Below are 24,980 nucleotides of genomic sequence, written 5' to 3' on the forward strand. Positions count from 1 at the left end.
GAGGGGGAACCATCACTCAAACTGAGGTAGATAACAATGTTAAACAATTAAATCAGGTGAAATGTGATAAAGAAGAGCTAATGAGCTCATCAGGGAAATGAAGGGACTGGTATAGGAAGGAATTCTCAGTTTTCAAAGGCAAGTGCAAGCTTGTTCTGGAGGAGCAATTTTTGAATCATGCAGCTGAATGATGTTTCTCTACTGGATTCCTTCTCTACCCGATTTACCTGATTCTGTGGGTAAGTCTGTTGAACACAAGGAAGCTATTTTAACTGTAAGAGTGACTAAGAAATTATTGAGTGTTTTGCTCAGTGGATCAGCTCCTCTGATGAGATAAGCTGCTTTCAATGGCTTTATTGATTTGTCAGTTTCTGTAAAGTTGGCACAGCGCAGCACAACTGGGAAAACACAGCACAATTTGACAGCTCAGCGTAGCATCGTAGCATGGCAAACCCAGCCCAGTGTAATACAGTTGGTGCAACACCGCAAAGCGTAATGCAGGCATGGAGGACCTGGCACAGCACAGCACAGCAGCACAGCGTGAGGCCGCTGGCACCACACGGCACAACGTGAACGGCATGGAGCAGCACTGCATAGCTCTTGCTACACAAAGAATTCCTGTTTGCAATTTTCACCAATTGAGCCTGACATGCACTGCAGCTAAGATTGCCCCTTTCTCCACACTAATGACAGAAGTTACAAATACCCTAGGAGAAACGGGAGGAAGAGACATCAGGGGTTTCCCCCTTAAGATGTCATGAGATTTTGGAAGGCCTAAGACAAACAGGAGAATGACAAGGGTTTGTTCAGCACCAGTGGCGTTTCCACGTTTTTGACATGTTAGGATCCAGCTGGTAGATTTGGATTTCTGGAATCTTCTCCTGCCATGTCAAGTCCAGCTCACAAAGTCCACTCTTCAGCTTACACCAAAGTGTGCAATTCTAATTACAAGGCATCACAGTGTTTTATCTGTGCTGGAGAAATCAAAACAGGAATAACTGGGTATAAAGAACAGAATGTGGCAGATTGGAAACTGCACCAGAGCTTTCCAATCCTGCTCCTCTCCTCTCTTCTGCATGTATCACCAGCTGGCAAAGAGGAAAAATTAAAATAGCTTTGGGACCTGCAGTGAGAAAAGCTTATAATTCCCAGAGGCAAATTTATCAGTTTGGGGAAGTCTTGCAGCAGCTTTGTATCTTCACAAATACCATCAGCAAGGGATTGAAGAAGTGCTACCGCACTCCCTCACACCTCAACTCCCTCTGGCTTACTGCTTCATGTCTGGGGGCCAGAGCACATACTCGTGCACTGGCCATCCCGTATTTGCTGGTTACTCCTCCACTTGCTGTTGTCTTTCCACGCCACAGCTAAGGCATACACCTCTCATGGACTGCAAAGATTCAGTCTGGAGCGAGTGGTCTGGTCGGTCCCGCTGGAGGAGGTTTGGTCAGAAGCCCTGCAGTCTTCTCGTCTGGTGTGCTGCCTGTCCCTGTGACACAGGAGGCCCTGCTGTCCCAGACTGCAGCAAAGCGACTCACAAGGGAGGAGACCGGTATTTGTGGAAGGCATTTTCCAGGAAGTTAGCCAGCTTTTCACAGTCGTCCTAAAATAAGGGGAAAAGCAAGCCAACAGATTAATTTGGCTTGGTACCTTGGATATCTCCTTCCTTACATGATTGTGTATATTCCTTCCTTACATGATTCCATCTCAAGTCACCAGATTTTGTATCTGAGGTTTGATATGGGAAGAGAACAACTCACAAGCAGTTCTGGAACATACCACTACTAATTATTGTATTTACTGAATTACACCAAATGACCAACCAAGAATGGAACCTTATTGTGTCAGGTGCTGCACAAAGGCAAAAGTCAGTTCTTTGGAGTGTCCAATCTGAAGGAAAAAAAACAGGTCCAGCTTTTTTTGTTTAATTTAATTTCAACTTAACTAACTTACCACTGGATCTAAAGTTATTTCCTATGGCTACCTGTTTTTATAGTATCCTTATTGCTAATTAAAATAATTTAAAAAATGGTATCACTCTTTGTTGGTTTGGCAACTATTTTGTGCAGAAATCTTTTTTTCTAACACATTCAGGAGTAGTTGTTTTATAACACAATTAGAATGTTTATTCATTAAGAATTACTGAAATACATAATGATATGTAAAGGATGCAAAACACCCACATCTTGTGTCACAAAGGGTTTTGGGAACTGTCAGAAACTAACACAAAATTCTTACTCGAAAAAAAAAAAAAAAGTGACTGTTTTCTCATTGCTTAGAGGCACTCTCCTGTCCCTATTGTTGCTAAATTACTACCTTTCTTTTAAGAAAAAACTTGGATTTTGAAGACAAGATTTGTAAGGCATAGATGGTATCTTTTAGACAAACCACTCTTACAGCTGGAAAAGCAAATGAGCATTTGGGTACACAAGTCCTTCAGATTAGAAACAAGCAGCATACTTCCAAGCTAAATACAAGCTCAGGACATTTGCTCAGTTTAGCAAGATATATATCAGTTACACCATCTGAGAGAAAAGGTAGTCACTACCTGTGGAGTTAAAAAGACGTTAGAGAGGGAAAGACGTTTTAAAAGGAGATTATCTCCTAGGAGAAAGAAAGAGAAAGGTAATTTGCAGTCTGGAACACAGATCAGTGAAGTATATTCTACAGTTCTAGAATGCCCCGAATGCCATGTATTTTCCAGAGCACAGGAGAAAGCACCCCACTGTTTCAGTGCCAAGCTGCACAATCACCATGCTCAGATGAAGAAAGGAAGAAAATCTAAATGTGCTTTTTCTCAGGTGTACTCACATATATTTTTCATTCAGTGAAGCTGACCCCTTCCTTGTCTAATGTCAGCATCCAGAATGAGGAATTCTCCAAAACTTTGCCTACAGCCCCAGAATTCCTAACTTATACAAAATAAAAATAGATATATTTTTAATTCTCTCTCCATGCTGCCTTTCCTTGAGACTATTATGCTGTTGGAATGACAGGGCAGTTCTGCATTCTCACTTGGAACTGTCTGTAAACGCCAAGGGAGAGCCTGGAAGTGCAATGTTGGGGTAGGTCACTTCTTCTGGCAGGCAGAAATTTGCAAAGGGACGTAAGAGCAGCTGTCTGCACAACACAGACTACCAGAGCAGTTTCTCTGGGAGATAGGAGGTGGCCTTGACTTCCTTTCCCATCACTCTGGTTTTCACATTCAAAATCAGCGTAAGGTTGATGTAATTCGTGTTGTGACCCTGCCACCACAATACAGCTGACCCTTCATGCCCAACAGGATGGGCAAAGTATGGAGGGGGGGGAAAAAAAAGTGTCACTCACTGCAAAGGGAATTAGCACAGCATGGAGCTGCAGGCTGAGCATTGTGACTGCTCCTGGCTTCCAGGCAGGGAATGGAGGAGCTCCTACTCCTCTGAAGCATGAAGTGTCGTATGGATTTGGGGACTGCTGTGGCAGTGCTGTGCATGCACAGCTGAGATGGCAAGGAATGGCAGCAGGCTTACCTCGTGGATGAATCCATAATGCACCAGCTCTGTGGCTAAGTCCTTGGAGTTATCAGCTGCAGAGAGGAGGAACAGTGAGAACATGAACGTTCATGCACCTCAGTTTCTCTTCTACTCATAAAGCACACCTATTCAAACTCACAGCACACCCGCATTATGCTTCATTATGCTTCAGGGGTATCTGCAGTGTATTTCTGGCTGGCTAGGTAATTTCTAAGTAATCCTGGGGCAAATAAAGTACAGCAGTGAGAAAGGAATTAAAGCAGAACAAAGCACCAGTCAGGAACAAGCTCCAGCCCCAAATCACACAAAGCACAATAGTATTGGCAATGTGTCACGTTGAGATCTTTTGCTTGTTTTGGCTCAGCATGAAAAGAAAGCAGGCCACTACCTGTAGGCAGAAAAACACAAGGAGCTGGTGAAGCAGCAACTCCCAAGCATTAGTTCCCAAGCTTTATATTTTGGCTGTAAGGCAGTCAATGGGCTCTAGCTGCACAGCTTCCATAGGACTTCTGCATGTTTTAGGAAGGAGCTGCTGTGTTGGACCCACTCCAAGGAGAAGCACCCTTCCCCAGAGCCACAGGACTCCCTTAGAGGACAAGTCACCTTTTCCTTTGAAAGGTATTACAGACTGCACCAGCGCTGGGGAATGAGGGTAGAATTCACTTACTCACTAGTATTTCCCTTGGAACTCCATGTCCCAAATTTCAGTCTTAAATGCATGCTCTTGATGGCTGCTCATTGGACTGCCAAAGTTCACTACTTGAGAGTGCAAGCTAGTACTACATGCCAGAGTGGATAAGAACAGGGGCCACATGTTTATTACGGTTGGTTCTGCTTTCCCAGCATGAGAAGGAAAGAAAAAATGACTTTAAGCACAGTCTGTGACTAACATACTCTGAGCCTGAACCTCACCAGGGCTACCAGGCAATAAATCTGCATTCAATACACAAAAAACAAGTAAACCTACTGGGCAGCAAGTCGTAGCTCAACTGTCGATGCAATTTGTCCTCCAAGATCAGCAGAAGAGTGAGCTGCAGAAAGAAGAGTGATCTTTACAAACACCAGTTTCTCTGTAAGAGACAATAGTGCTGGCTCTTCCATCAGCACTAGAAGCTGTTGGCAGGGGTGAGCAGAGAGGGTGTTGGTAACTGCTAACATGTTGGATGTCTTTGAGGGGTACTTTGAGTGTATTACAGAAATGTTCTCTAAGCAGTCACAGATCAGCTGCAACTGTTAAATTAGAAATAAGTAGAGTTAAAAGGTATCCAGACAAAGACATCAAGGACTACCATCCTGAAGCCAGGGGGCTCTGGTGGCTTCACTCTTCTTTGGGTTTCTTTTGTTGTAAAAAGACAAGAGTACATTCTTCAGGTACCACAGCAAACTAGCTGAGAAAAACTTTGTCACAGTTGGATGCCAGAGATGGGTACAGAGAGCAGGTCTTGCCCCAGTGCCTCGTGTGGAGTTGGTGGAGCTGAATACTTACATGCCACTGGGTCTTGTCTTCATTCAGCTCCATGTTACATTGCATTTGCACCACCTAGAAGAGGGCAAAGGAAATATCAGCCTGGACACAGCCCCTTCAGTTCCCCCAGGTCTGCTTTGCTTCTGCTCTCCAAGCATGACTCTCAAAATCCTATTTAAAACCTGTAATTCCAACTGCCAGCCTGATCTTTCCCCCGCCCACATTTCTAGGAATTGTCCAGGTGGAGCAGCTGAGGCACAATTTAGGCCAACATCCAGTTACAAACTGTCATCATCAGCTGGTGGAGAGGTGGGTAAGTGAGGAGTCCTGTGCAAGGTGCAGCTGTGGGATAGCTTTACAGCCAGGATGAATTATTCTGCTTCATTTCTCAGGCCTACGTGTAGGTTCCCCCTAGAATCTTGCCAAAACTCTTGGTTGCATTTTAGTATTGTACTTGTTCATGTCCCTGAGGGATGACCAATTCTTAAATCAGGCAAAAGTGCAAAACTGAAATCCCAAGTATTATTAAAGTGAAATACAGGGTTTCTTTTGGAAGCAGGACTGCATCACATCACCGACCATTCAAATGCGTTAAATAAACATGGATTTTTATTAATATGTTTGAGTTCCTATGAAGTAACAAAATGGTTCACACCAGAAGTCATCTTGTCTGGGTAAAAGAAAGAGGGACAGCATGCCATTCATCAACCCAGAAAACAGGAAAACTAGTGAGGAATCAACATCCATGTTGCAAGCAGATTCTATCAGGATTTCATATATATTCTTGATTTCAGGCCTATGCTCAGAGGAGAGTTATATGCTTATTCCTTTGTCTTGCCCAGTACCCCTCTATTACAACTCCTTGCTACAACAAATATCTCCAGGCATTTAACACTCTTCTCAGTTGGAAAACTTGCTGTCCTCTGACCTTTATCATCTCCAGGCCATCTCTTTCTCTTCTAAGAACTGGCCAACATGACTGCATGCCCAAGGTGGGTGCCCTTTCCTTTACACTGAATTATGCCAGCACACTGGCCATGCGCTCCTTTGTTTATGCACTGAATTACCCTGAGCTGCCCAGCATCTTCCACATATCATCAGAGAAGGCTCATGATGTCTGAGTGCATCGCTGCCACCTGTTCTCCATCTCTCTTTACTCATGATCAAAGAATCATCCAGGTGGGAAGGGACACCAGGAGGTCTCTAGTCTAACCCCCTACACAAAACAAGACTAACAGTGAATTCAGACCAGGCTGCCAAAAGCCCTGCCTGACTCAGTTTTGAAAACCTCCAAGGATGGAGATCCCATAACCTGTTTGTGCCCTGGTCCACTGTTTAACCATCCTCACCATGAAAAAAACAAAATTCCTTGGATCCACCCAGAATGTACCCATTTCAATCTGTCTCTTCTCCCAACGTGCACCTCTGCAGAGAGCCTGGCTCCTACACAAAGAGCATCCTCCATCTCCTACACAAAGAGCATGGCTTCCTCCATCTTCTCAGCAATCCCCCCACGGGTACGGGCAGGTTGCCATTAGGTGCTCCAAAGCCTTCCCTTTATGCAGAGCAAGCCCTGCTCCCCCAGCCTCTTCTCCCAGGACCAATGCTCCAGCCCAGCACTGTTTTGCTGGCCCTCCGTTGGACTTGTTCCAGTTTATCAATGCCTTTCTTCAGTGTCCAGATGCAGAATAATGACACCGTGCACATTTCTTTGCCCAACAACCCCACAGACACCTCATCCTAAATAGTTTTATTCACAATCTGCAACATTCAGATAGTTCTTAGCAGACAGAGAATGAAGAGTAGATGCCATTTTGGATGCTAAAGAAACCAGTGCTTTATGGAAGCACTGTGGGATTTCACCCTGACCTCCTGACTCACCTGACCACAGCAAAAAAAAACACATAGACTAAAAGGAGTAGCTGTACACCACACTAAAATGGACATTTCTATTCATCACCATCTCCTCTAGCCTGTATTTGCAGTTTTAATACAGCTCTAATATTTGGTTTTGGAGCACAGACACTGATTATTGTTAGAGAGGGCTGAGCTGTGAGTGTGTGCATGATCCACACGTCATCAACATCCTCTTTTATCTCTTCTCACTCTTGCTTCTCTTTCTCACCTCTTCTGCTTCTTACATCTCTTCTCAGCTAAATCACACTACACAGACAAGCTAGTAGTTTGTACACTCTCCTGTGAGAAGAAACACAGTACAACTGGTATAACCTAATTAAAAGGAGTATTTCCATAAAGGAATGGTGAAATATCACACTGCAGTGCATGTGAGAAGTCTAAAGAGGCTAGAAACTTTTTCACTTCAGTGTAAATTAACTGTTGTTAATGGTAACTTAAAGCACGTGATCTTGAATGTGCTGCAGCATCTCCTGGATGGAGGTAACTCCAAGGGCCTGCACCAGCAGCACAAACCCATCATGTGGCATCAGTTCACTCATTAATTTCAGCTGCTCTGGTCACGATGCAGAGCAGAAGTCCTGTGCTCTACTTGCCAGCTCTTTATTCCCTTCCTTGGGGCTGGCACAGCTGGGGTGGTAGGTACTTGGGTGGTAAGTTACCAGCTCACCCACGCTGCTAAAAATGAATTCTTCGTGGTAGAGCTATCTCTAGCCAGATCAGCCAGCTGACCTCACCTATTGCAGGAGTGCATACAGGGAAGTTGCCAGGGATGCGATAAGGACAGAGCTGTCTGATTCTTTGGCATGGTTGTCACAGTTAAACTAGCTCTGAAATTCAGGATTAGTACTTTTAGAGCTACTATCAGAGAGCTAAGGGTGATTCTAAGTGAATTTTTCTAGGAGAAAAAAATGTGAGCAAAAATGTGACTGAAATGCAAAACTATTTAAAAGCAAATTTTTCAGTGGGCCAAAAGTATGATCCCTAAGAAAGACGGAAGATAGGTAAAAGCTGGCCTTTGCCAGGGCCTCTGGCAAAGTAGGAGGTAAATCAGACTCTCAGGAAGGAAGGCAGCCTGGTTGCCTGCACTCTGCACCGTCCAGTTGCCTTTCCCTGCTTTCTCCACGCACATGCATAAGCTCCAGGTTCTGATGTTCACTCCATAGAATCACAGAGTGATTTAGGTTGGAAGAGACCTCCAAGATCACCCAGTCCAACCTCTGACCTAACACTAACAGTCCTCCGCTAAACCATATCCCTAAGCTCTACATCTAAACGTCTTTTAAAGACCTCCAGGGATGGTGACTCCACCACTTCCCTGGGCAGCCCATTCCAATGCCTCACAACCTTTTCAGTAAAGAATTTTTTCCTAATATCCAACCCAAACCTCCCCTGGTGCAACTTTACCTGTTCCCCCTCGTCCTGTCACCAGGCACGTGGGAGAACAGACCAACCCCCACCTTGCTACAGCCTCCTTTAAGGTACCTGTAGAGAGCGATAAGGTCGCCCCTGAGCCTCCTCTTCTCCAGGCTGAACAAGCCCAGCTCCCTCAGCCGCTCCTCGTAGGACTTGTTCTCCAGGCCCCTCACCAGCTTCATCGCCCTTCTCTGGACTCTTTCGAGCACCTCGATGTCCTTCTTGTAGTGAGGGGCCCAAAACTGAACACAGTACTCAAGGTGCGGCCTCACCAGAGCCGAGTACAGGGGGACGATCACCTCCCTAGTCCTGCTGGCCACACTGGTTCTGATACAAGCCAGGATGCCGTTGGCCTTCTTGGCCACCTGAGCACACTGCTGGCTCATATTCAGCCGACTGTCCACCATCACTCCCAGGTCCTTCTCTGCCAGGCAGCTCTCCAACCACTCATCTCCCAGCCTGTAGCTCTGCTTGGGGTTGTTGTGCCCCAGGTGGAGGACCCGGCAATTGGCCTTGTTGAACTTCATGCAGTTGACCTCAGCCCATCGGTGCAGCCTATCCAGATCCTCCTGCAGAGCTTTCCTACCCTTGAGCAGATCGACACACGCACCTAGCTTGGTGTCATCTGCAAACTTACTGAGGGTGCACTCAATGCCCTCGTCCAGATCACTGATGAAGATGTTAAAGAGGACCGGCCCCAGCACCGAGCCCTGGGGAACGCCACTAGTGACTGGCCTCCAACTGGATTTGACTCCATTCACCACAGCTTTTTGGGCCTGGCTATCCAGCCAGTTTTTAACCCAATGAATCATATGCCAGTCCAAGCCATGAGCAGCCAGTTTCTTGAGGAGAATGCTATGGGAAACAGTGTCAAAAGCCTTACTGACATCAAGGTAGACCACATCCACAGCCTTTCCCTCATCTACCAAGCACGTCACTTTGTCATTGAAGGAGATCAGGTTCATCAAGCAGGACCTCCTCTGATAGCCAGGACTGTTGATAAATGATGGAAAGCAGCTTGGTCAGCACTTCCAACAGTTCTCTCAGTACCCTCGGGTGGATCCCATCTGGCCCCATCAACTTGCGTACATCTACGTGCTGTAGGTCACCAACCATTTCCTTGTGGATTATGAGGGCCACATTCTGCTCTCCATCCCCTTCCACCAGCTCAGGGCGCTGGGTACCCAGAGAACAACTGCTCTTGCCGCCAAAGACTGAGGCAAAGAAGGCATTAAGCACCTCAGCCTTTTCCTCATCTCTTGTCACAAAGCTTCCCCCCATATCCAGTAAAGGATGGAGATTCTCCTTAGTCCTCCTTTTTGTGTTTATGTATTTTTAAAAACATTTCTTTATCTTTTTTTAACAGCAGTAGCCAGATTGAGCTCCAGATGAGCTTTGGCCTTTCTAATTTTGTCCCTGCGTAGCCTCGCAACATCCTTATAGTCCTCCTGAGTGGCCCGCCTTCTTTTCCAAAGGTCATAAACCCTCTTTTTCTTCCCATGCAGTGCCGCAGCCCCTCCTGCACAATCTACCTCGACAACTGCACAAGGGGTGCAGCAGGCATGGCACAGGACTGTCTGTGGGGGCTTGCTGAGCATCCTGCTGCTGCCTCCCAGAACAGAGTCTGCACTGCAGCCACGCTTGTTTGGGACTTGCAGGTTTGCCCAGCTGCAAGTTTTCATGAAATGTGTAGAAACTTAGCACCTTTGAGATCACTACTCCTTTGTCAATTTGAGCAAAAACTATGTATCTATTACAAGTATATAACAAATGCAAAGAGGGGAGAAGACATAAATGCTTAGGTTTACATTTATATTTCTCTAACATATCCAACTGAGCACCACAGCACTCAATCTAAAAATAAGCACTGAACACTATGAATAAAGCATAACTTAAGTGCACTGAAAGCTGATTCCCAGAATGTTATGAAGAAACTGCTGATGATACTCTTTTTGAAGGCAGGCATTTCACAGAACCTTGCAGGAATGAGAACTAGGTTCAGTCCTCCATAGCACTTTTAACATTAATTCAATGTAAGTATGAAATTCCATTTGTTCCATTCATGGCAACACAAAGACAGTGCCATAGGTGATTGATGACGAATAACCTAAAAGTGTCAGTACAGGGAAATACCCTGTATAGGGAAATAACAGGTCCAAAATATTTTGTTGTTGTTGTTATTATTATTATTATTTTGAAAAACAGAGGTGCATACCGACCTGTGAGTTGCTCTGCCTAATCTCAAAGATGGCTGGCAGTTCAGGAGACTGAAGTCATGATAAGACATGCCATGCTCAAGCTGTGCCCTGACAACAGCAGCCAACAACCTTGTCTCCCCATGGGCACAGCCAGCATACCGAGGGAAGGAATGATTCCCCTATGCGCAGCATTTGTTTAATTACACAGAATGACTCAGGTTGGAAGGGACCTTAAAGATCATCTAGTTCCAACTCCCCTGCCACAGGGGGTCTACATAGGGGTCTACATCCAGGGGTAGACCCAATATTTAGCCTCCAATAGACAATAACAATGTCCAATAGACATTGATAAAGCGGAGCAAGTTCAATGGAGTGCCAGCAAAATGAGGCTGGGCTGGAGCACTTACACTGGGAGGAGAGGCTGGGGAAGTTAGAAGGTTATGGAATCTCCATCCTCAGAGATTTTTGGGACCCAGTTAGATTACTGATGTCCCTTCCCACTGTAACTGCATAACAGAACAAGACTCAGCACTGGAAACCAAGTCCAGGCTGGTCTCAATGGGAAATGAAGCTCACACAGTTCCCTCGGTAGCAGTGATTAATCCCAGGAACCTGCTCCTCAGAGAGGTGGTGGATTTGTCATTTCAAAATGCTGTCAAATCCATGTTGCCCACCCTTTCTGCAAACAACCATTAGACAAATAGATACAGAGTCATTGATTCAAAGACACTGAGTGAAATCCAAGAACCTGGGAGACAGAGATTATCTTGCAGATCCTAGTCCTGGCACCTGAAACTGACTCTAGTACATTAATAATAGAGTAAATCATGAAAGAAGCCTGCAAAAGTACACGGCCACCACAGAATCCCCAAAAATAAGGGCTGAAAGGGATATCAGGATGCCATCCTGCCCCAAACCAGACCCACCTGTCCTTGGCCTCTCCCAAGACATTTCTGACCTGAGTTAGACTTCTTCAAGTGGGGACTTTGCCCCTTCCCAGCTGCCCATTCATTCTTGCCACCATCAGAAACCTCCTCCTAGCATCCTCCCTGCAGTTTATACCTGTGATACCCTGTTCTGTCCCCCAGGTGATGAACAGGCGCCCGTTCTCTTGCTGTGACAATCACTTGCATACTTCAGCCCATCTCCACTCTGTCTTCTCTTCCTTAAGCCAAACAGTGCCAGTTCTTGGGCTTTCCTAACAAGGGAAGTTTTCCAGCTTTGTTCTTTACTGGATGCCTCCAATCAGCCCCATCTTCCTCACAGCACACGGTCCCATGCTGCAGCATTGACGTGCTCTGTTCAGCAAGGGATTACATCGTGGTTTTGGAAGGCTTCACTGCTGCATAAAGCACCCTGGTGTTGTGTTGGGCCTCCCTTGCCCTCCACCCTTCCACTCCCATCTGAGATTCATATACCCGCTTGCAACAACCTTGCTGCCTGGGACTTCAGTGTCAGGTCAAGCAATCTCGTCTGCAGTGACAGGCAGAACAGGCCCTGATCTCAGATGGCATCTCAGTTGCTCTCAGATACTGTTAGGACCAAATTTGATACTGATGATCAATTGATCAAACGAGGAGGAGGTTTCAAATCTGAGCCCCAGCAACAAGGCACAGAAGATGCTGTGCCACCAAGCTGCCTGTGGATGTGTGAGGAAGGAAGGCAGAGCCAAAGAATCAAAAGCAATGGGGCTGCTCCAGAAGGTCTCCAGTGAAATGCACATCACCAGCTCCAGCCAAAAGGAGCATTGCAGCCCTGGGGCAGCCAATGCACCAAGAACAGCTCTCACCCGAGCTAGAGTTTGGTGCGTGGCTAACAGGAGAGATCCTGCAGTAAGGTGTCACGAATGGAGACTTTCTGCTTACTCCTAGTGGAGAACTGTCACCACCTGGATCTGACCTTACCTTCCTGGTCTCCACATCGAAGGGCTCTGGGGTAGGGGTCTTGGCTTTCTGAGTGTCCTCCGGGGGCTGGGAGAGTGCACGTGGGAGGGCATGGGGTCTGGAAACAGCGAAGTTCATCAGAGGATAAATCCCATTCCTGTGCAGACACAGAGAGAGGACAAACAACTGAGCCCTATCCTCTTACAGCCCTGGTGAAGGTCTGCAGGGAGGGTCTTGGCCCAGAGCAGGGGGTCTGAAGCCATGGAGCAGCAGCACTGGTAGGCAGCACAGTGAGGAGGCGGCAGACCATTGAGCTCACCTCACCTGGCACTGCAACCCAGCTCTGCTCACCCACGCACGGGGAGTCACAGAGGGGCTCCAAGGAATGACCAAGCACTGTCCTAAAAACGGGATGCTCCACATGTGCTGCAGCACAGGTCCCTGACCCTGCCTCCCTGTTGTCCAGGGAGCGGAAGGCAGAGAGACACCGTGGATGGAAGCTGGGTGGACACACTGCAGGTCAACCAGCACCACTTTCATGTCTGCAGTCAGGGCTATTTGCCTTTCTGGAGCCACCACAGTGCCAGGCAATGCTTCCAGATATTGCAGCTTGTTTGTCTGTGCTTTCAAAGGTTTAGCATGGTCGCCTGCGTGGCTTGCCCAGATCAACTGCCAACCCCTCAAACTGCACCCTAGAGTTAGTAGGGAGTAGGGGACAAGCAATTCAGATGTAGGTGCTCTTCTGGAGAGAAGGAAGACTTCTCAACAGGAGCACAGGCCCAAAGAATGGGGTGAATAATGGGATCCTGGGGACATGCCCACAACCTACCTGACATCTTCTAAGAATTTGTCAAGTTCAAGGAAGGAAACCTCTGAGTACCTGGAAGAGAAGCAGAACAGGAAGATTACTGGGGGAAGCAGGAGAGAAGAGCAGCACAGTCTACACCACAATGCCAGGATCATCGCACTGGATAAAAATCCTGGGCTCAAACCTTTGTCTGCTCCAAAATCACCCTGCTAATTCTCACCTCCACTGTGCTCCAGGCCGACCCTCTCGCCGGATCTCTGCCATCACCATGTTCAGGTCCAGTTCTTTTATCTTCTCCTCCACCACATTCTCTGGCATCAGATCTAGGGCAAAGCCAGAAAAGGGCATCAGCTGGGAGGTCCTGCACATGTGGGTCCTGCAGCACAGTGCCCAGGGAAGGTCTGTGGGTCACTGCCTTTTTCTTCAGGCTCTGTTGGGGCTGGCATACAAGCTCGAATGGGGCAGAGTGATCTCTCACAGTTACTCACACTGGTTGTTGATGAAGCAATGTGCTGCCAGCAGCTTAAGGGAATGGACCTCAAAAAGCACACGGTGGAAGAGCAGGTTGTTAGCCGTCGGTCGCTTGTCTGGGTTGAGGGTCAAGCATGACAGAATGAACTCCTGAGGGTCAAATAAAAGGCATAAACTGGACACAAAGCAGGATGTGGTCCTGCTTCATTTGCATCACTGCCAGCCCTGGCTGCCTCTCATGGGAAGCAGATGTGAGCAGCTGCTTCCTGCAGCACAGCACCAATACTGAGGGTGCTGCAGGTGGGCAGCATTCTGCTGGGTGTTCACCAGCAGTCCAGCTGCAGGACTAGAATCATAAAATGGGTTGGGTTGGAAGGTACCTCAAAGATCATCTAGTTCTGACCTCAAAGATCATCTAGATCCAACCCCCCTGCCATAAGCAGGGATGCCATCAGGTTGCTCAGGGCCTCATCTAACCTGGTCTTAAACACCTCCAGGGATGGGGCATCCACAACCTCTCTGGGCAACCTGTTCCACTGCCTCATCACTCTCTGAGTGAAGAATTTCCTCCTAATCTTTAATGCATGGTGTAAATATGCACGGCATGAGTTTGCATGACATCCTCTAGTGAACGTCAAGCCAGGCTAGCTGGTAAGTAAAATGAATGCTTGGGGTGGGGAACAAGAGACCAGAGAGACCTCAGGGCTCACTTGGTAACAGAGAGACCCGTAGGACAGGGCTGACACCCCAGTGACCTGTGAAAGGGATCGCCCTCAGTGTAGGTCCTTAGAAGCAGAATGCAGCTATGCACACTGTCTGTACCTATGTGAGTGCCATGAATGCGGCGCTCCCCGGTCTCTGCTGAGCTGTTTTCAGTTGGCCACATCTGTACAGCATGCGTGTGTGTGGGCACATGCGTGTACATGGGCACCTATTGGGAATTTACACAGCATCACTACTTGGCAGGACTGGGAAACAGCTGGGGACCTTCCTGCCATGCTGACCTGCCCAGGGGGAGGAATCCCTGTGCCCTTCAGCCCACCAGACTGGCTGCCCTCTGGTTTCCAAGAGGTTGCTGTCTGTGCCCCTTTCCAAGTGCCTGTGTCACCTGGAGCGCACGGGAGCACCAGGCTGCCTCTGTCCTTCAGATGCCCACCAAGAGGAGGTGTCTGAGGACGGGGAGTTGCCCCCAGGAGGGATGCCTGAGCCTCACTGGTGGGTCAGGCTGCAGCCCCAGGCCCGACCGGCTGCACTCACCCGCATGTTGGGATCGTCCAGAGAATGTCGTGCCCGCACGATTGCCTCCTCCGAGACTCGTGTGTCCCCGTTGGTCTGGATCTCCAGCACTGCCATCTGGGGAAGGAGGAGCGCAGCTGTGTCTGCAGGCAGCCGAGCCCTGGCTCGGTCCTTGAGGGCTTCCCAAGGGACACCCCCTGCCAGGGTGGCAGCGGTGGAGCCCCCCAGCAGGACGCACGGCTCAGCCAGGCCTGCCTCAGGCCCTGGCACACCTCAGCCCACAAGGTCCGGATCTCTCAGGGCTCCCTGGCAGCTCTGCCCTTGGGGCCTGTTTCTCTCCACCCCAGCACTCCGGGCTGCCCACACAGGGAGCAGATGCAGGGTGCTGCTCTCTGGGCACGGTGCAGAGGGGTGGGCAACACAGAGAGCACCAACAGCCCCACAGTCTGCCTGGACAAGCTGTGCAGGGCAGCACATGTCCCCCTGGAGCAGCACAGCCCATCACTGCCCTCCACCCTGACCCTTCCCGGGGCTGCCACACCAAGCAGAGACACCGTCAGAGGCAGCTGAGGTGCACCAGCTGGGCACAGGAGGGGTAAGTGAAGCTCTCTGCTGTGCCCAGGGCTGGGCCATGGCAGCAGTGGCTGTTTCGCTGCACCCATAAGCGATGTCTCCATCCCTGCAAGGGATCCCCAGCTCACAGAAAGGAAGGGAGACCTCTTGGGGAGCTCCCGAGGCCAGCCAGCAGGGTCCACAAGGACAAACCTCTCAAGCAGGAGTCCCTGCAGATTCCCAGGCTCTGCAGCAGCCCTACTCCGTACCTCCAGTGCACACATCCCAAAGGAGAAGATGTCCACAGCAGTCCCATCAGCCTTTTCTGCAAAACCAAGCCAAAAGCACATCATGCCAGAGGCAGAAGCCATCACCCACTCACATTAGGAATAATGTGCCCAAAGCCTTGGCCCTACAGACACGTCCCCACACACTTCACTCTCTCCCTGCCCAGCCAGCCTCACTCTGCCCGCGCCTCTGCTCGTGCCTGCTTCTCCTACCCCTGGCATGCTTTTTCTCCCAGATACCCTGCACAAAACTTTCCCATTTACTCCGCTCGAATTTGCCCCAGAATATTCATGATGGGGATCACACTGATTTTGCACATGGCACAAAGACTCCTTACTCCTTCCTTTTTCCCTGGTCCCTATAACATTTTACATGCTTTTGAGTGTTGCTGAGCCATAACCTTTTCAGAGAGCAATCTGTGGTCATACTGAAACCTTGTTCCTAACCAGTAATAGCTAATGCACAGTCCATTACCGTATAGGCACAACAGATTTTCCCCCATGTACAGCTCTGCACTAATCAACACTAAACTCTACCTACAATGTTATCACAGTCACAAGATCTTCTGTGACTCACAGCTGAGAGCTTTAGTTATGAATGCACTGAATAGCTCCGTATTGTAGCAAACCCGCTGCGCCCACGCTGTGCACAGACCCCTCCAACCCCTGGGGCCTCGCTCTGCCTGCACCCCCTGGCAGACAGAGTGGGACTCACGGCCATACTCCGGGGGAAAGAAATGCAAATTGCGCAGCTCTTCCCTCTCAATCCTGATGGGGCTTCGCAGGTCGTCTGGAAGGGCTGCAAGGGGAACAAGAAATGCTCTGAGACATGGCTCTTCTGAGTTGGTTCCCCAGGAGCACCGGGAGCACAGGTGGGAGCTCCAGGGCAGAAGGGATTTCAGTGTGTGCCCCTGCCCACAAAGAGACCAAGCAGACCACCTGGGGAGCGCTCAGTCTCCCAGGAGACCCTTGCTCCTGCAGTGGGAGCAGCAATTCCCCTCCTGCCTGTAGAGCCCAGGACCACCCCTTGGTGCTGTAGGTCCTCACTGCCAAGAGGTGCCCAGGGCCCACTGGGGAGCCCACCCAGTGATGAAGTCCACCCAGTGATGGGTGATGGGACAGATGGGCTAGAGTGGTGGCAGAGGGGCACTCACCATTTGCAAACACCCTGTGCCAAACTGCCGGTCAGTGTCGATCCCAAAGAAGGTAAGTAAGAAGGCGTGGAGCAGAGGACACAAACAGAAGAGAAGGTAATGCTACACTTTGCACAGATGATGCACATGTGGGTGACGCTCAGGTGATCCCCCAAGGGACCCTGCAGCTCTCACCTCTTCCCCAGCCAGCACCCCCTCATCACACCCTGCACAGCCCCTCTGCCTCCCTGGCTCTGAGTCTCCCTCAGCTGGCACCTCCCTCCCGCTGATCCTCCCCATAAGCACTCAGAGCCACAGGGCTGCACGAGCAGCAGCATCCTACCTGAACCAATCTTTATGAGCCCGTTGTGCTGGATGAAGATGGTGTCACTGGTGAGATTGCCGTGGATGATGGGAGGCTCACAGGAGTGCAGGAAGCTGGGGACGTACACAGTCCTGAGTGTGCTGCCAGTGCCCAGCCAGAAGGAGGATGGCCGGTGGCAGTGAGCTTACCTGAGAGCAGACAGGATCTGGGTGCACCAGCGCTTCCAGGCCTAGAGCAGAGACCAGAGCTCTCCATCAGACGGGGCACACATCAGAGCCCAGCAGCAGATAAGGTCAGTCCTACCTATCACCAGAAGCTGGGGAAATCAGCCCTCCACTAGCCCTGTAGGGACTGTTACTCAAAGATGACCCATGCAGTGTCCCAGCCCCAACAGTCTCCTCTCAAATCCCTGTTCAAAGAACACCATCAGAGCTGAGAACATTGGTGCCACAATCCTTATCAGCAGACAGAGCTCTCCAGGGCACCAAAACCCTGGTGGGAGCATGGAAGGGCACATCACAAGAGGGGGCAAAAGCTAGCTGTGGTTATGGGGAACGTGCACGTGGTTTGCACCAACAGTAAGTTCCAGTTCTGTGAGTACATAACTGCACTGGTGTGGTAGCGAGCTCAAATTGCAGGCGAGGGCTTTGAGGTCCAGCATGGGGCCCCCAGAACTCTCACCTGGGTGACTCAGGGAGTGACCACATGCACTCGCTCTGCATTGTAAGAGATCCTCTCCCAGCAGGCACAAAGCCACCCAATTCACCTGGGACGCTTCCTATGTGCTCTCAAGAAACCTACCCTGGCATTCATGGCCTTGTGGTTTTTCTTGGTTTTCTTCAGGAACTGTTTCAGGCTCCCTGAGGACACATATTCTGTGATGAAGATGACCTGAAAGAGGACAGAGGTGTCAGCTTTCCATCCTCCCTGCACAGCCAGCACTGAGTGCAGCCCATGGGCAGCACCAGCACACAGCCTGAGTGGGGCTCTGCATAAGGCTGAGAGCAGGCTTCTGGCCACGGTGTCCCAGAGAAGGAAGGGGAGTCCAGGGGGTGGGATCCCACCGGCATCCCTCCAGCCTGGCACCCCCAGACACCCCCTCTCCGAGTCCTCCTTACCCGCGCCTTCGAGTCCTTCACATCCAGCCAGTATTTGTGAAGCTTCACAATGTTGGGGTGATCCACAAGCACCAGCTGCTCAAACATGGTCTTGATCTTCTCCTATGGGCAAAGAGGGGACAGGTGAGGTGGCAGCTCCTGGGACTTGGCAGAACACCTCAGGGAGCGAGGAAAGCTGGGACTGAGAAGCAGGCTGGGTCCAGGTCACAGGGAAAGCTGGGTTTGGGGTACAGAGGAAACACGGGGCTGGGGGCACACTCTCCAGTGGGAGGGGATGGCTCACCTCGTGTGCTTTAAAGGCCTTCTTGTCAGTGAAAAGCAGCTCATTCCACACCACCTCCACACCCTCCTCTGTGTCCATGGCAAGGAAGGTGCTCTGGATGCCCGGCATGTTTCCCTGATTCACCTGTAAGGCACAGGAAAGTGTGAGACTGCCGAGGAGCATGCCCTGCCCCCAGCTCCCAGCCTCACTGGCAGCCCTGTGCAGAGAAACACACTGCTTCGATGTGGATGGGCGTCAGCATCCTGCTCCTGAGCAGGATCCTTGCCCATAGGAGGCTCTGCCCAGGACACAGGGAGCAGAGCAAACCCCCAGCCTGCTGCCTGCCCTGCCTGGCCCTCAGGACCTGCCTGCCTGGGAGCTCAGGTCCCACAGCAGCCAGTACCACTCCTCTAGAACATGAGTGTGCAAGACAGAGCCAGTGATTCAGAGCAGCTGCCAGGACAGCCCCTCTCCTCTCTTCCAGCCCAGAGAGAAGCTGGCCACAGCAGCCACCTGCCAGCACCACTCTTGCACATAGACCCCACATGGGCTCCACATCCCAGTAGATGTTGGGGAACAACCCACACTTGCAGCTGATGACCACAGACACTCACAATGGATGGGGCAAACTGGAAGGTGCAGACAAACCAAAACTGTGACATCTTTTAATGTCTTAAGGTGACCGGGGTCACTTCCTCATGCCCCGGGGTCTGTCTGATGTGTTTCCATCCACAAAGGTCACAGAGCTGCATCCCTGGGCCCTGCGGAGAGCAGCTCTGCCATCATCACCTTTGTGAGCCACATCCAGCATGGACACAGCTGCAGCAGCCCTGCCCCTGTGCCAGGTCACTGCTGAACTTGCCTCGAGGCCAGCACCAGATTGCCCATCCCCAGGACAGTGGGAGCCCAGCTCCAGCCCACAGAAAACCTGTTCAAAAGGCACCCAGTTCTGGTAAGGGTTCATTAGCACGGAGACACCCTCACCAAGGTGAGGTCCCGCCTGCCCAGAAAGGTGCCTGCTGTATCCTGAACTGCTGGCTGCGCTGGCTGCACACTGTCACTGCTCTTGCTCTTCCCCCATGAGCACCGCTGCACAGGAGCTCACCTGCAGCCCCTGATCTTCCTTCCCTTCTCCAGTGGGTTGTGGTCACCCTGCCAGCTGCTGCAGCTTGGGCAGAGGCAGCGCTGCCCGCTCCCATTGGCATGTGGCAGGGGCGGCGCAGAGCTGCCACAGCCAGATGAAAAGCAGGATTGTTCTGCTGCTGCCAGGGGCCAGCACGCAGCGTCCCACCACCGGGGCTTGGACTGCTATAGCACTGGGCAGCTGTGGGTGCAGGCACGGAAGGGTCACACAGCACCCCCAGCTCATTAGCAGGGAACAGACGGCCAGCTTGTGGCCCAGTTCCTGCTGCGGAGGCACAAAGCACCTCTATTATTTGTTCTCTCTGCTCACAGGCTCCACGTGCTTCGCACAAAGCCCAGCACAGCCAGTGATGGGGCCAGCTGGCCTTGCCGGCTTCAGCCGTTCCCGCAAGTCCCCACAGCCTGCCTGGGCTCCGGTACGACCAGCCAGCACCGAGCCAAGGCAGGTCTCAATGGAGGCTCTGCCGGGAGGGAGGGTGGCTGGGGGCAAGCACCCATGAACCATGAGGGGGCCACTGGTCTGAGTACTCCATGAAGCTGCTCTTCTGCCTCTCTCAAACAATGCCGCTCAAAAATCCTCTCATGGTCTTGACAGAAATCCTGTCCTGAACCCAGCAAGTGGCCATGAGGCCTCAAGCAAAATGTCAGCTGGGGAGCATGGCCCTGACAGCCTCTCCATCACCACAAGGGCATGCAGGAGCTGCACAGCACTGTGTTGAGGTTACAGATGCCTGGCTCGAAGGCACGGCTAGGGATGAAAAGTTCTGGTGTCACCTCTACCCACCTCTCTGTGTTGCAATGAGGGCCCCAGCCTGCAGGACCCCAGACCCACATACCCACTGTTCCCACCCTTGATGAAGTGGGTGCTGATGGGTGCCTCCCGCCCCTGGCCCACACCAAGAACTTGACGTGAGCTCTCAGCACAGGGATGTGAACACACTCAGTCTTGTGCTGAATGGCAACACAAAAAAAACCCACACTGAACAGCTGTCTTGTACGCTGAGCTCTCAGACTGCATAAATAAATAAACGCTGCATGTAAACATACAGGTGACTGAGGGCAAAAGGAGCTGGCTGAAGGTCACTGTCATTATCTGATACCAAGCTTTTCAGGGGCTCTGTGGACACCACGTGGATTTGGACTAACTGGCAAAAACTCTAAAGCCAGACTGGGAAAATTCCCTGTTCAGGCTGCTTCCAGAAAGCCCTTGGCAGGAGCTGAGGCCTGCCTGGAGAGATCACTGGGGACAAGTGAAGGTTTACAAAAGATCAGATTGCATCCTACAATATATCACTCCCTTTTGTGCTTTTCATATTACGGAGACTGAAACTGTCAACAGAAGGCTTAGTGATATAGTGTCGGGGCCTCGGGAGAGCAGCGGTTAAACAAGGAAGGCCAGAAAAGCAATGGGCAGGCATTTCTGCTACCACTGGGAGAGGCCTGTTTTAGAGAACAGAAGAAGGACATGATGGGTTGTTACTCTTCTGGGGTGGCTCTGGCAGATGGATAAGACATGGACACAGCACCTGGAAGAGAGGGGACTGCTCATCTCCTGTGTCCTGTGACCCGCACATGCTGGCCCTATCCCTCAGCAGAAACATAACCCTGTCCTCCATCCACCCTTCATGCCATCTAAATCAGCACTCCCTGACCACTGTGGGAGGTGGAGGATAGCATGGAGGCCTTTTCTGCTGGTGGCCATGCTCACAGGACCTTGGCACAAGAGCAGGACTGTGGCAGGTTGGCAGCTTCTGGCTGAGGGAAGGGGTCCAGCCCCAGCATGGCTGCGGGCACCAACTGCTGGAGCCGGGCCCCCTCCCATGCCTGAGCAGCATCTCGCACCCTCAACCCCCAGAACACATGGAATCATAGAATCTTTTAGGTTGGAAAAGATCCATAAGATCACCAAGGCCAAACATCACCTAACACTACTGAGTCTACTTCTAAACCACGTCCCTAAGCACAACCTCCAGGGATGGCAATTCCACCACTTCCCTGAGCAGCCTGCTCCAATGCCCAACCATTCTTTCCATGAAGAAATTCCTCTTGTGTCCAACCCAACCCTTCACTGGAACAACTCGAAGCCGTTGCCTCGTGTCCTATCACTTATCACCCGCAATAAGAGACCGGCAGTGCAGGGTCACATTACTGTCATTGTGGCACTGGCACAAACACCTGGCACAGTTTGCACCACTGCACAGCGCACAGCAGACCCTGCCTGGAAACATGGGTTCACATTAATGCACAGCAGAGGGACAATCTGGAGGTGGCTCCAAAATGAGCCCATGGCACTAATGGAGCCCACTCTGCCTGGCTTGGCAGGTGCTGTTGGGAGAACCAAGAGCTGGCTGTGCTACTGGGATGGGGCCAGCTGGCTGGGGTGAAAGGCAGGCAGGTTGCTGCTGGGGCTGAGATGCAGTGACTGCAGGGAAGAGGAGGGAAATGATGTGGGTTCTTCCCACAGCCTAAGCCCAGACATCACCACCATGTATCCATCCAGCAAAATGCCATACAATAGAAACACAGAGGGGCCATTCAAGAGGCCGGGGGAGACCTGACGAGCCTGGCAGATACAGCAGAAGGCTGACCCTTCTGGTGGGATAGCTCATGACTGGAATGCTGTCATGGAAGGCTACGTGCTTATGAGAAAAGACCAGCTTGGAAGACGAGGTGGTGGAGTTGCTCTTTATTTGAGAGAACAACCGAAATGCATGGAGCTCTGCCTAGGGGTGGATGGAGAGCGAGTTGAGAGCTTATGGGTAAGGATTAAAGGACAGGCTACCATGGCTGACACTGTTGTGGTTGTTTGCTACAGGCCACCTGATCAGAAAGAGGAGGTAGATGAAGCCTTCTTCAGACAGCTTGAAGTAGCTGCAGTCACAAGCCCTAAAAGAATAACCCCAAGCACCAGTACAGGCTGGGGGTTGACCTGCTGGAGAGCAGCTCTGCAGAGAGGGACCTGGCAGTCCTGGTGGACAGCAGGCTGACCAGGAAGGAGGCAGCAATGTGCCCTTGTGGCCAAGAAGGCCAATGGTATCCTGAGGTGCATTCAGCAGAGTGTTGCCAGCAGGTCAAGGGAAGTGATCGTCCCCCTCTACTCGGCCCTGCTGAGGCCACACGTGGAGTATTGTGCCCAGTTCTGGGCTCCCCAGTGCCGGAGGGACATAGAACTAATGGAGAGAGTTCGGAGGAATGCTACGAAGATGATGAGGGGACTGGAGCGCCTGTCGTACAAGGACAGGCTGAGAGAGCTGGGCCTGCTTAGCCTGGAGAAGAGACCGAGGTGAGACCTCATCAATGTGTATAAATATCTGAGGTGAGGGTGTCGAGAGGATGTAGCCAGTCTCTTTGCAGTTGTGCCCAGAGACAGGATGAGAGGCAACGGGCACAAACTGATGCACAGGAGGTTCTGGCTCAATATGAGGGGGCACCTCTTTACTGGGAGGGTGATGGAGCACTACAACAGGTTGCCCAGAGAGGTTGTGGAGCCTCCTTCTCTGGGGATATTCAAAACCCGCCTGGACGCCATCCTGCACAACGTGCTTTAGATGATCGCTCTAGATGATCCTGCTTGGCAGTGGGATTAGACTAAATGATCTCTAGAAGTCCCTTCCGACCTCAGCCATTCTGTGATTCTGTGACTTACAGATGCTGTACATCCCACAACTGGAAGCAAAAGGACCTAACTTCTTCAGGGGTTTTCTCGACTGGTGCTAAGGCAGAGACCAGGGGAAAAATGAAGCTTTAGGAAGCAAAGGCCCTTGGGCATGCAGGAGAGCAAGGCAGCTGCCAGAAGTCTGCACACTGACTGGAGCTGAGTTGGGTGTGCTGCCTGAGCTGCTGCTGGCCCAAGGTGCATGGGGCTGTGCGGGATACGGGGCTGTGTGGGATATGGGGCTGTGTGGGATATGGGGCTGTGCAGGATGGAGCCCTTCCCACCCACCACAGGCTGGCAGCAGTGCCAAGAGCACCCCATGCTACCCTGTGCACTGCTGTCTCTGGTGCCCCAGCCACCACTCCAGGTGCTGGGGATAGTGCTGGGACAGAAGGGCAGGAAGAAATGGCACCTACTGAAGGACAGAGGGGAAAGTGACAAACCCAAAGAGTGAGCCCGGCAAGAAAAAGCAGAAACCTGTCTTATAGAGCCTCAGGTTCTCAGGGCACAGAACAAAGCTCACCAAGACCTGGTGCAAGAGCACCAGGTGCCCCCTGGTGACACAGTGACTGCAGGTGTTTGTTGGAGCCACAGGTCACAGCCTCCGTGCTTCATGGCCCGGGGAGCAGTGCCAGCACTGCTCTGCCATGGAGCAGAACCCCCTGATTGCAGCACTAGAAGGACTAGCAGGGCATGAAGATGGTGATGCTCACAGCTGGCACAGGTTACCTGACTCCTCGTGACACTACAGCATTTTATCCCTTTTGGCACTGGGAACCTGCAGGATTTTCTGGGGCCACAAGGCTGAGCAGGGAACACAATGTGCGCAGGAGAATGCTTTGCAGAGTAAATCCCCAACCTGCCCCTCTGCTCCAGGATCTCATTAGCCTGGGTGACAGCAAAGGCTGTGTCTGGGCTCTCAAGGGACTTCTGTTCAGGTTGCAGTTAGCACACAGGTGCTGCTAAGGCTCAGGATCACACCTCAGATGGCAGAGCCTGTCCTCCCGGAGCAGCACATGCAAGCAGCAGAGACAGAGGACTGTGTCTCTACAGGGCCTCCCTTCCCAGCCTGAACTCCCTTTGCCTTTCCAAACCACAGGGATGTTCTCCTGTGTTCCCTGGCCCTGACAGAGGATGTAATCCTCTCTCCAGCACCCCACGCTCTGTAACATGTAGGGTAGGGGTGACTGTTGCAATACAGAAATAATGTTTTTAAAATACGTAAAAAGGGAAAAAAAGAGCTTAGATAGCTGAAGCCACACTAACACCTCTGCTGCTCCCCTTAGCTTACCAAGGGGCAGGGACAAGAAGAATTGGCGGTGGCAGACTGTACGAGGAGCATAAGCTGGTTCAGGTCCTGCGGGAGCAGCAGTGCACATGTAGCATGCAGCCAGCAGATGAGGGAGGCTCATCCATGGCCCTGCTGTGCGCGTTGGTGATTCTTAGGGTGAACAGCTGACAACCCCATCATCCTGAGCTCGGAACACTCTGCCCAGGGTCTGAGACTCTGTGGCGTGGATCTGAGCTCTGCTTCTAGGGCCCTGTTTCAAGCACTAACAGCCCTTTGGTCCCTGGTGTGGGAGCAGGGAGGAGCAGCAGCCC

General features: G+C 51.1%; 1 protein-coding gene across 4 annotated transcripts in view; it reads right to left on the reverse strand.

The window, feature by feature from the left end:
* Positions 1-339: 339 nt before the first annotated feature.
* The window catches only part of NRBP2 (nuclear receptor binding protein 2), a 32,654-nt gene continuing 8,013 nt past the window's right edge, over positions 340-24,980 (reverse strand). For 2 of the 4 annotated variants that reach the window (XM_068668192.1, XM_068668190.1), the window contains exons 2-19: positions 18,602-18,724; positions 18,319-18,420; positions 18,002-18,091; positions 17,389-17,429; positions 17,219-17,313; positions 16,897-16,920; positions 16,458-16,541; positions 15,725-15,780; positions 14,925-15,020; positions 13,685-13,817; positions 13,417-13,519; positions 13,218-13,268; positions 12,410-12,545; positions 4,999-5,052; positions 4,480-4,543; positions 3,510-3,565; positions 2,812-2,908; positions 340-1,603 (exon numbers count right to left, since the gene is read on the reverse strand). In XM_068668192.1, the coding sequence (XP_068524293.1) occupies positions 2,825-2,908; positions 3,510-3,565; positions 4,480-4,543; positions 4,999-5,052; positions 12,410-12,545; positions 13,218-13,268; positions 13,417-13,519; positions 13,685-13,817; positions 14,925-15,020; positions 15,725-15,780; positions 16,458-16,541; positions 16,897-16,920; positions 17,219-17,313; positions 17,389-17,429; positions 18,002-18,091; positions 18,319-18,420; positions 18,602-18,709 (1,377 nt within the window). In that variant the 5' untranslated portion in view covers positions 18,710-18,724 and the 3' untranslated portion in view covers positions 340-1,603; positions 2,812-2,824. Of the gene's footprint in view, positions 1,604-2,811; positions 2,913-3,509; positions 3,566-4,479; positions 4,544-4,998; positions 5,053-12,409; positions 12,546-13,217; positions 13,269-13,416; positions 13,520-13,684; positions 13,818-14,924; positions 15,021-15,724; positions 15,781-16,457; positions 16,542-16,896; positions 16,921-17,218; positions 17,314-17,388; positions 17,430-18,001; positions 18,092-18,318; positions 18,421-18,601; positions 18,725-24,980 lie in introns of all 4 variants that reach the window. The other 2 variants (XR_011091508.1, XM_068668191.1) reach the window with 2 other exon arrangements.

The sequence above is a fragment of the Anas acuta genome, assembly GCF_963932015.1.
Source record: "Anas acuta chromosome 2 unlocalized genomic scaffold, bAnaAcu1.1 SUPER_2_unloc_1, whole genome shotgun sequence".
NCBI classification, from domain to species: Eukaryota; Metazoa; Chordata; class Aves; order Anseriformes; family Anatidae; genus Anas; species Anas acuta.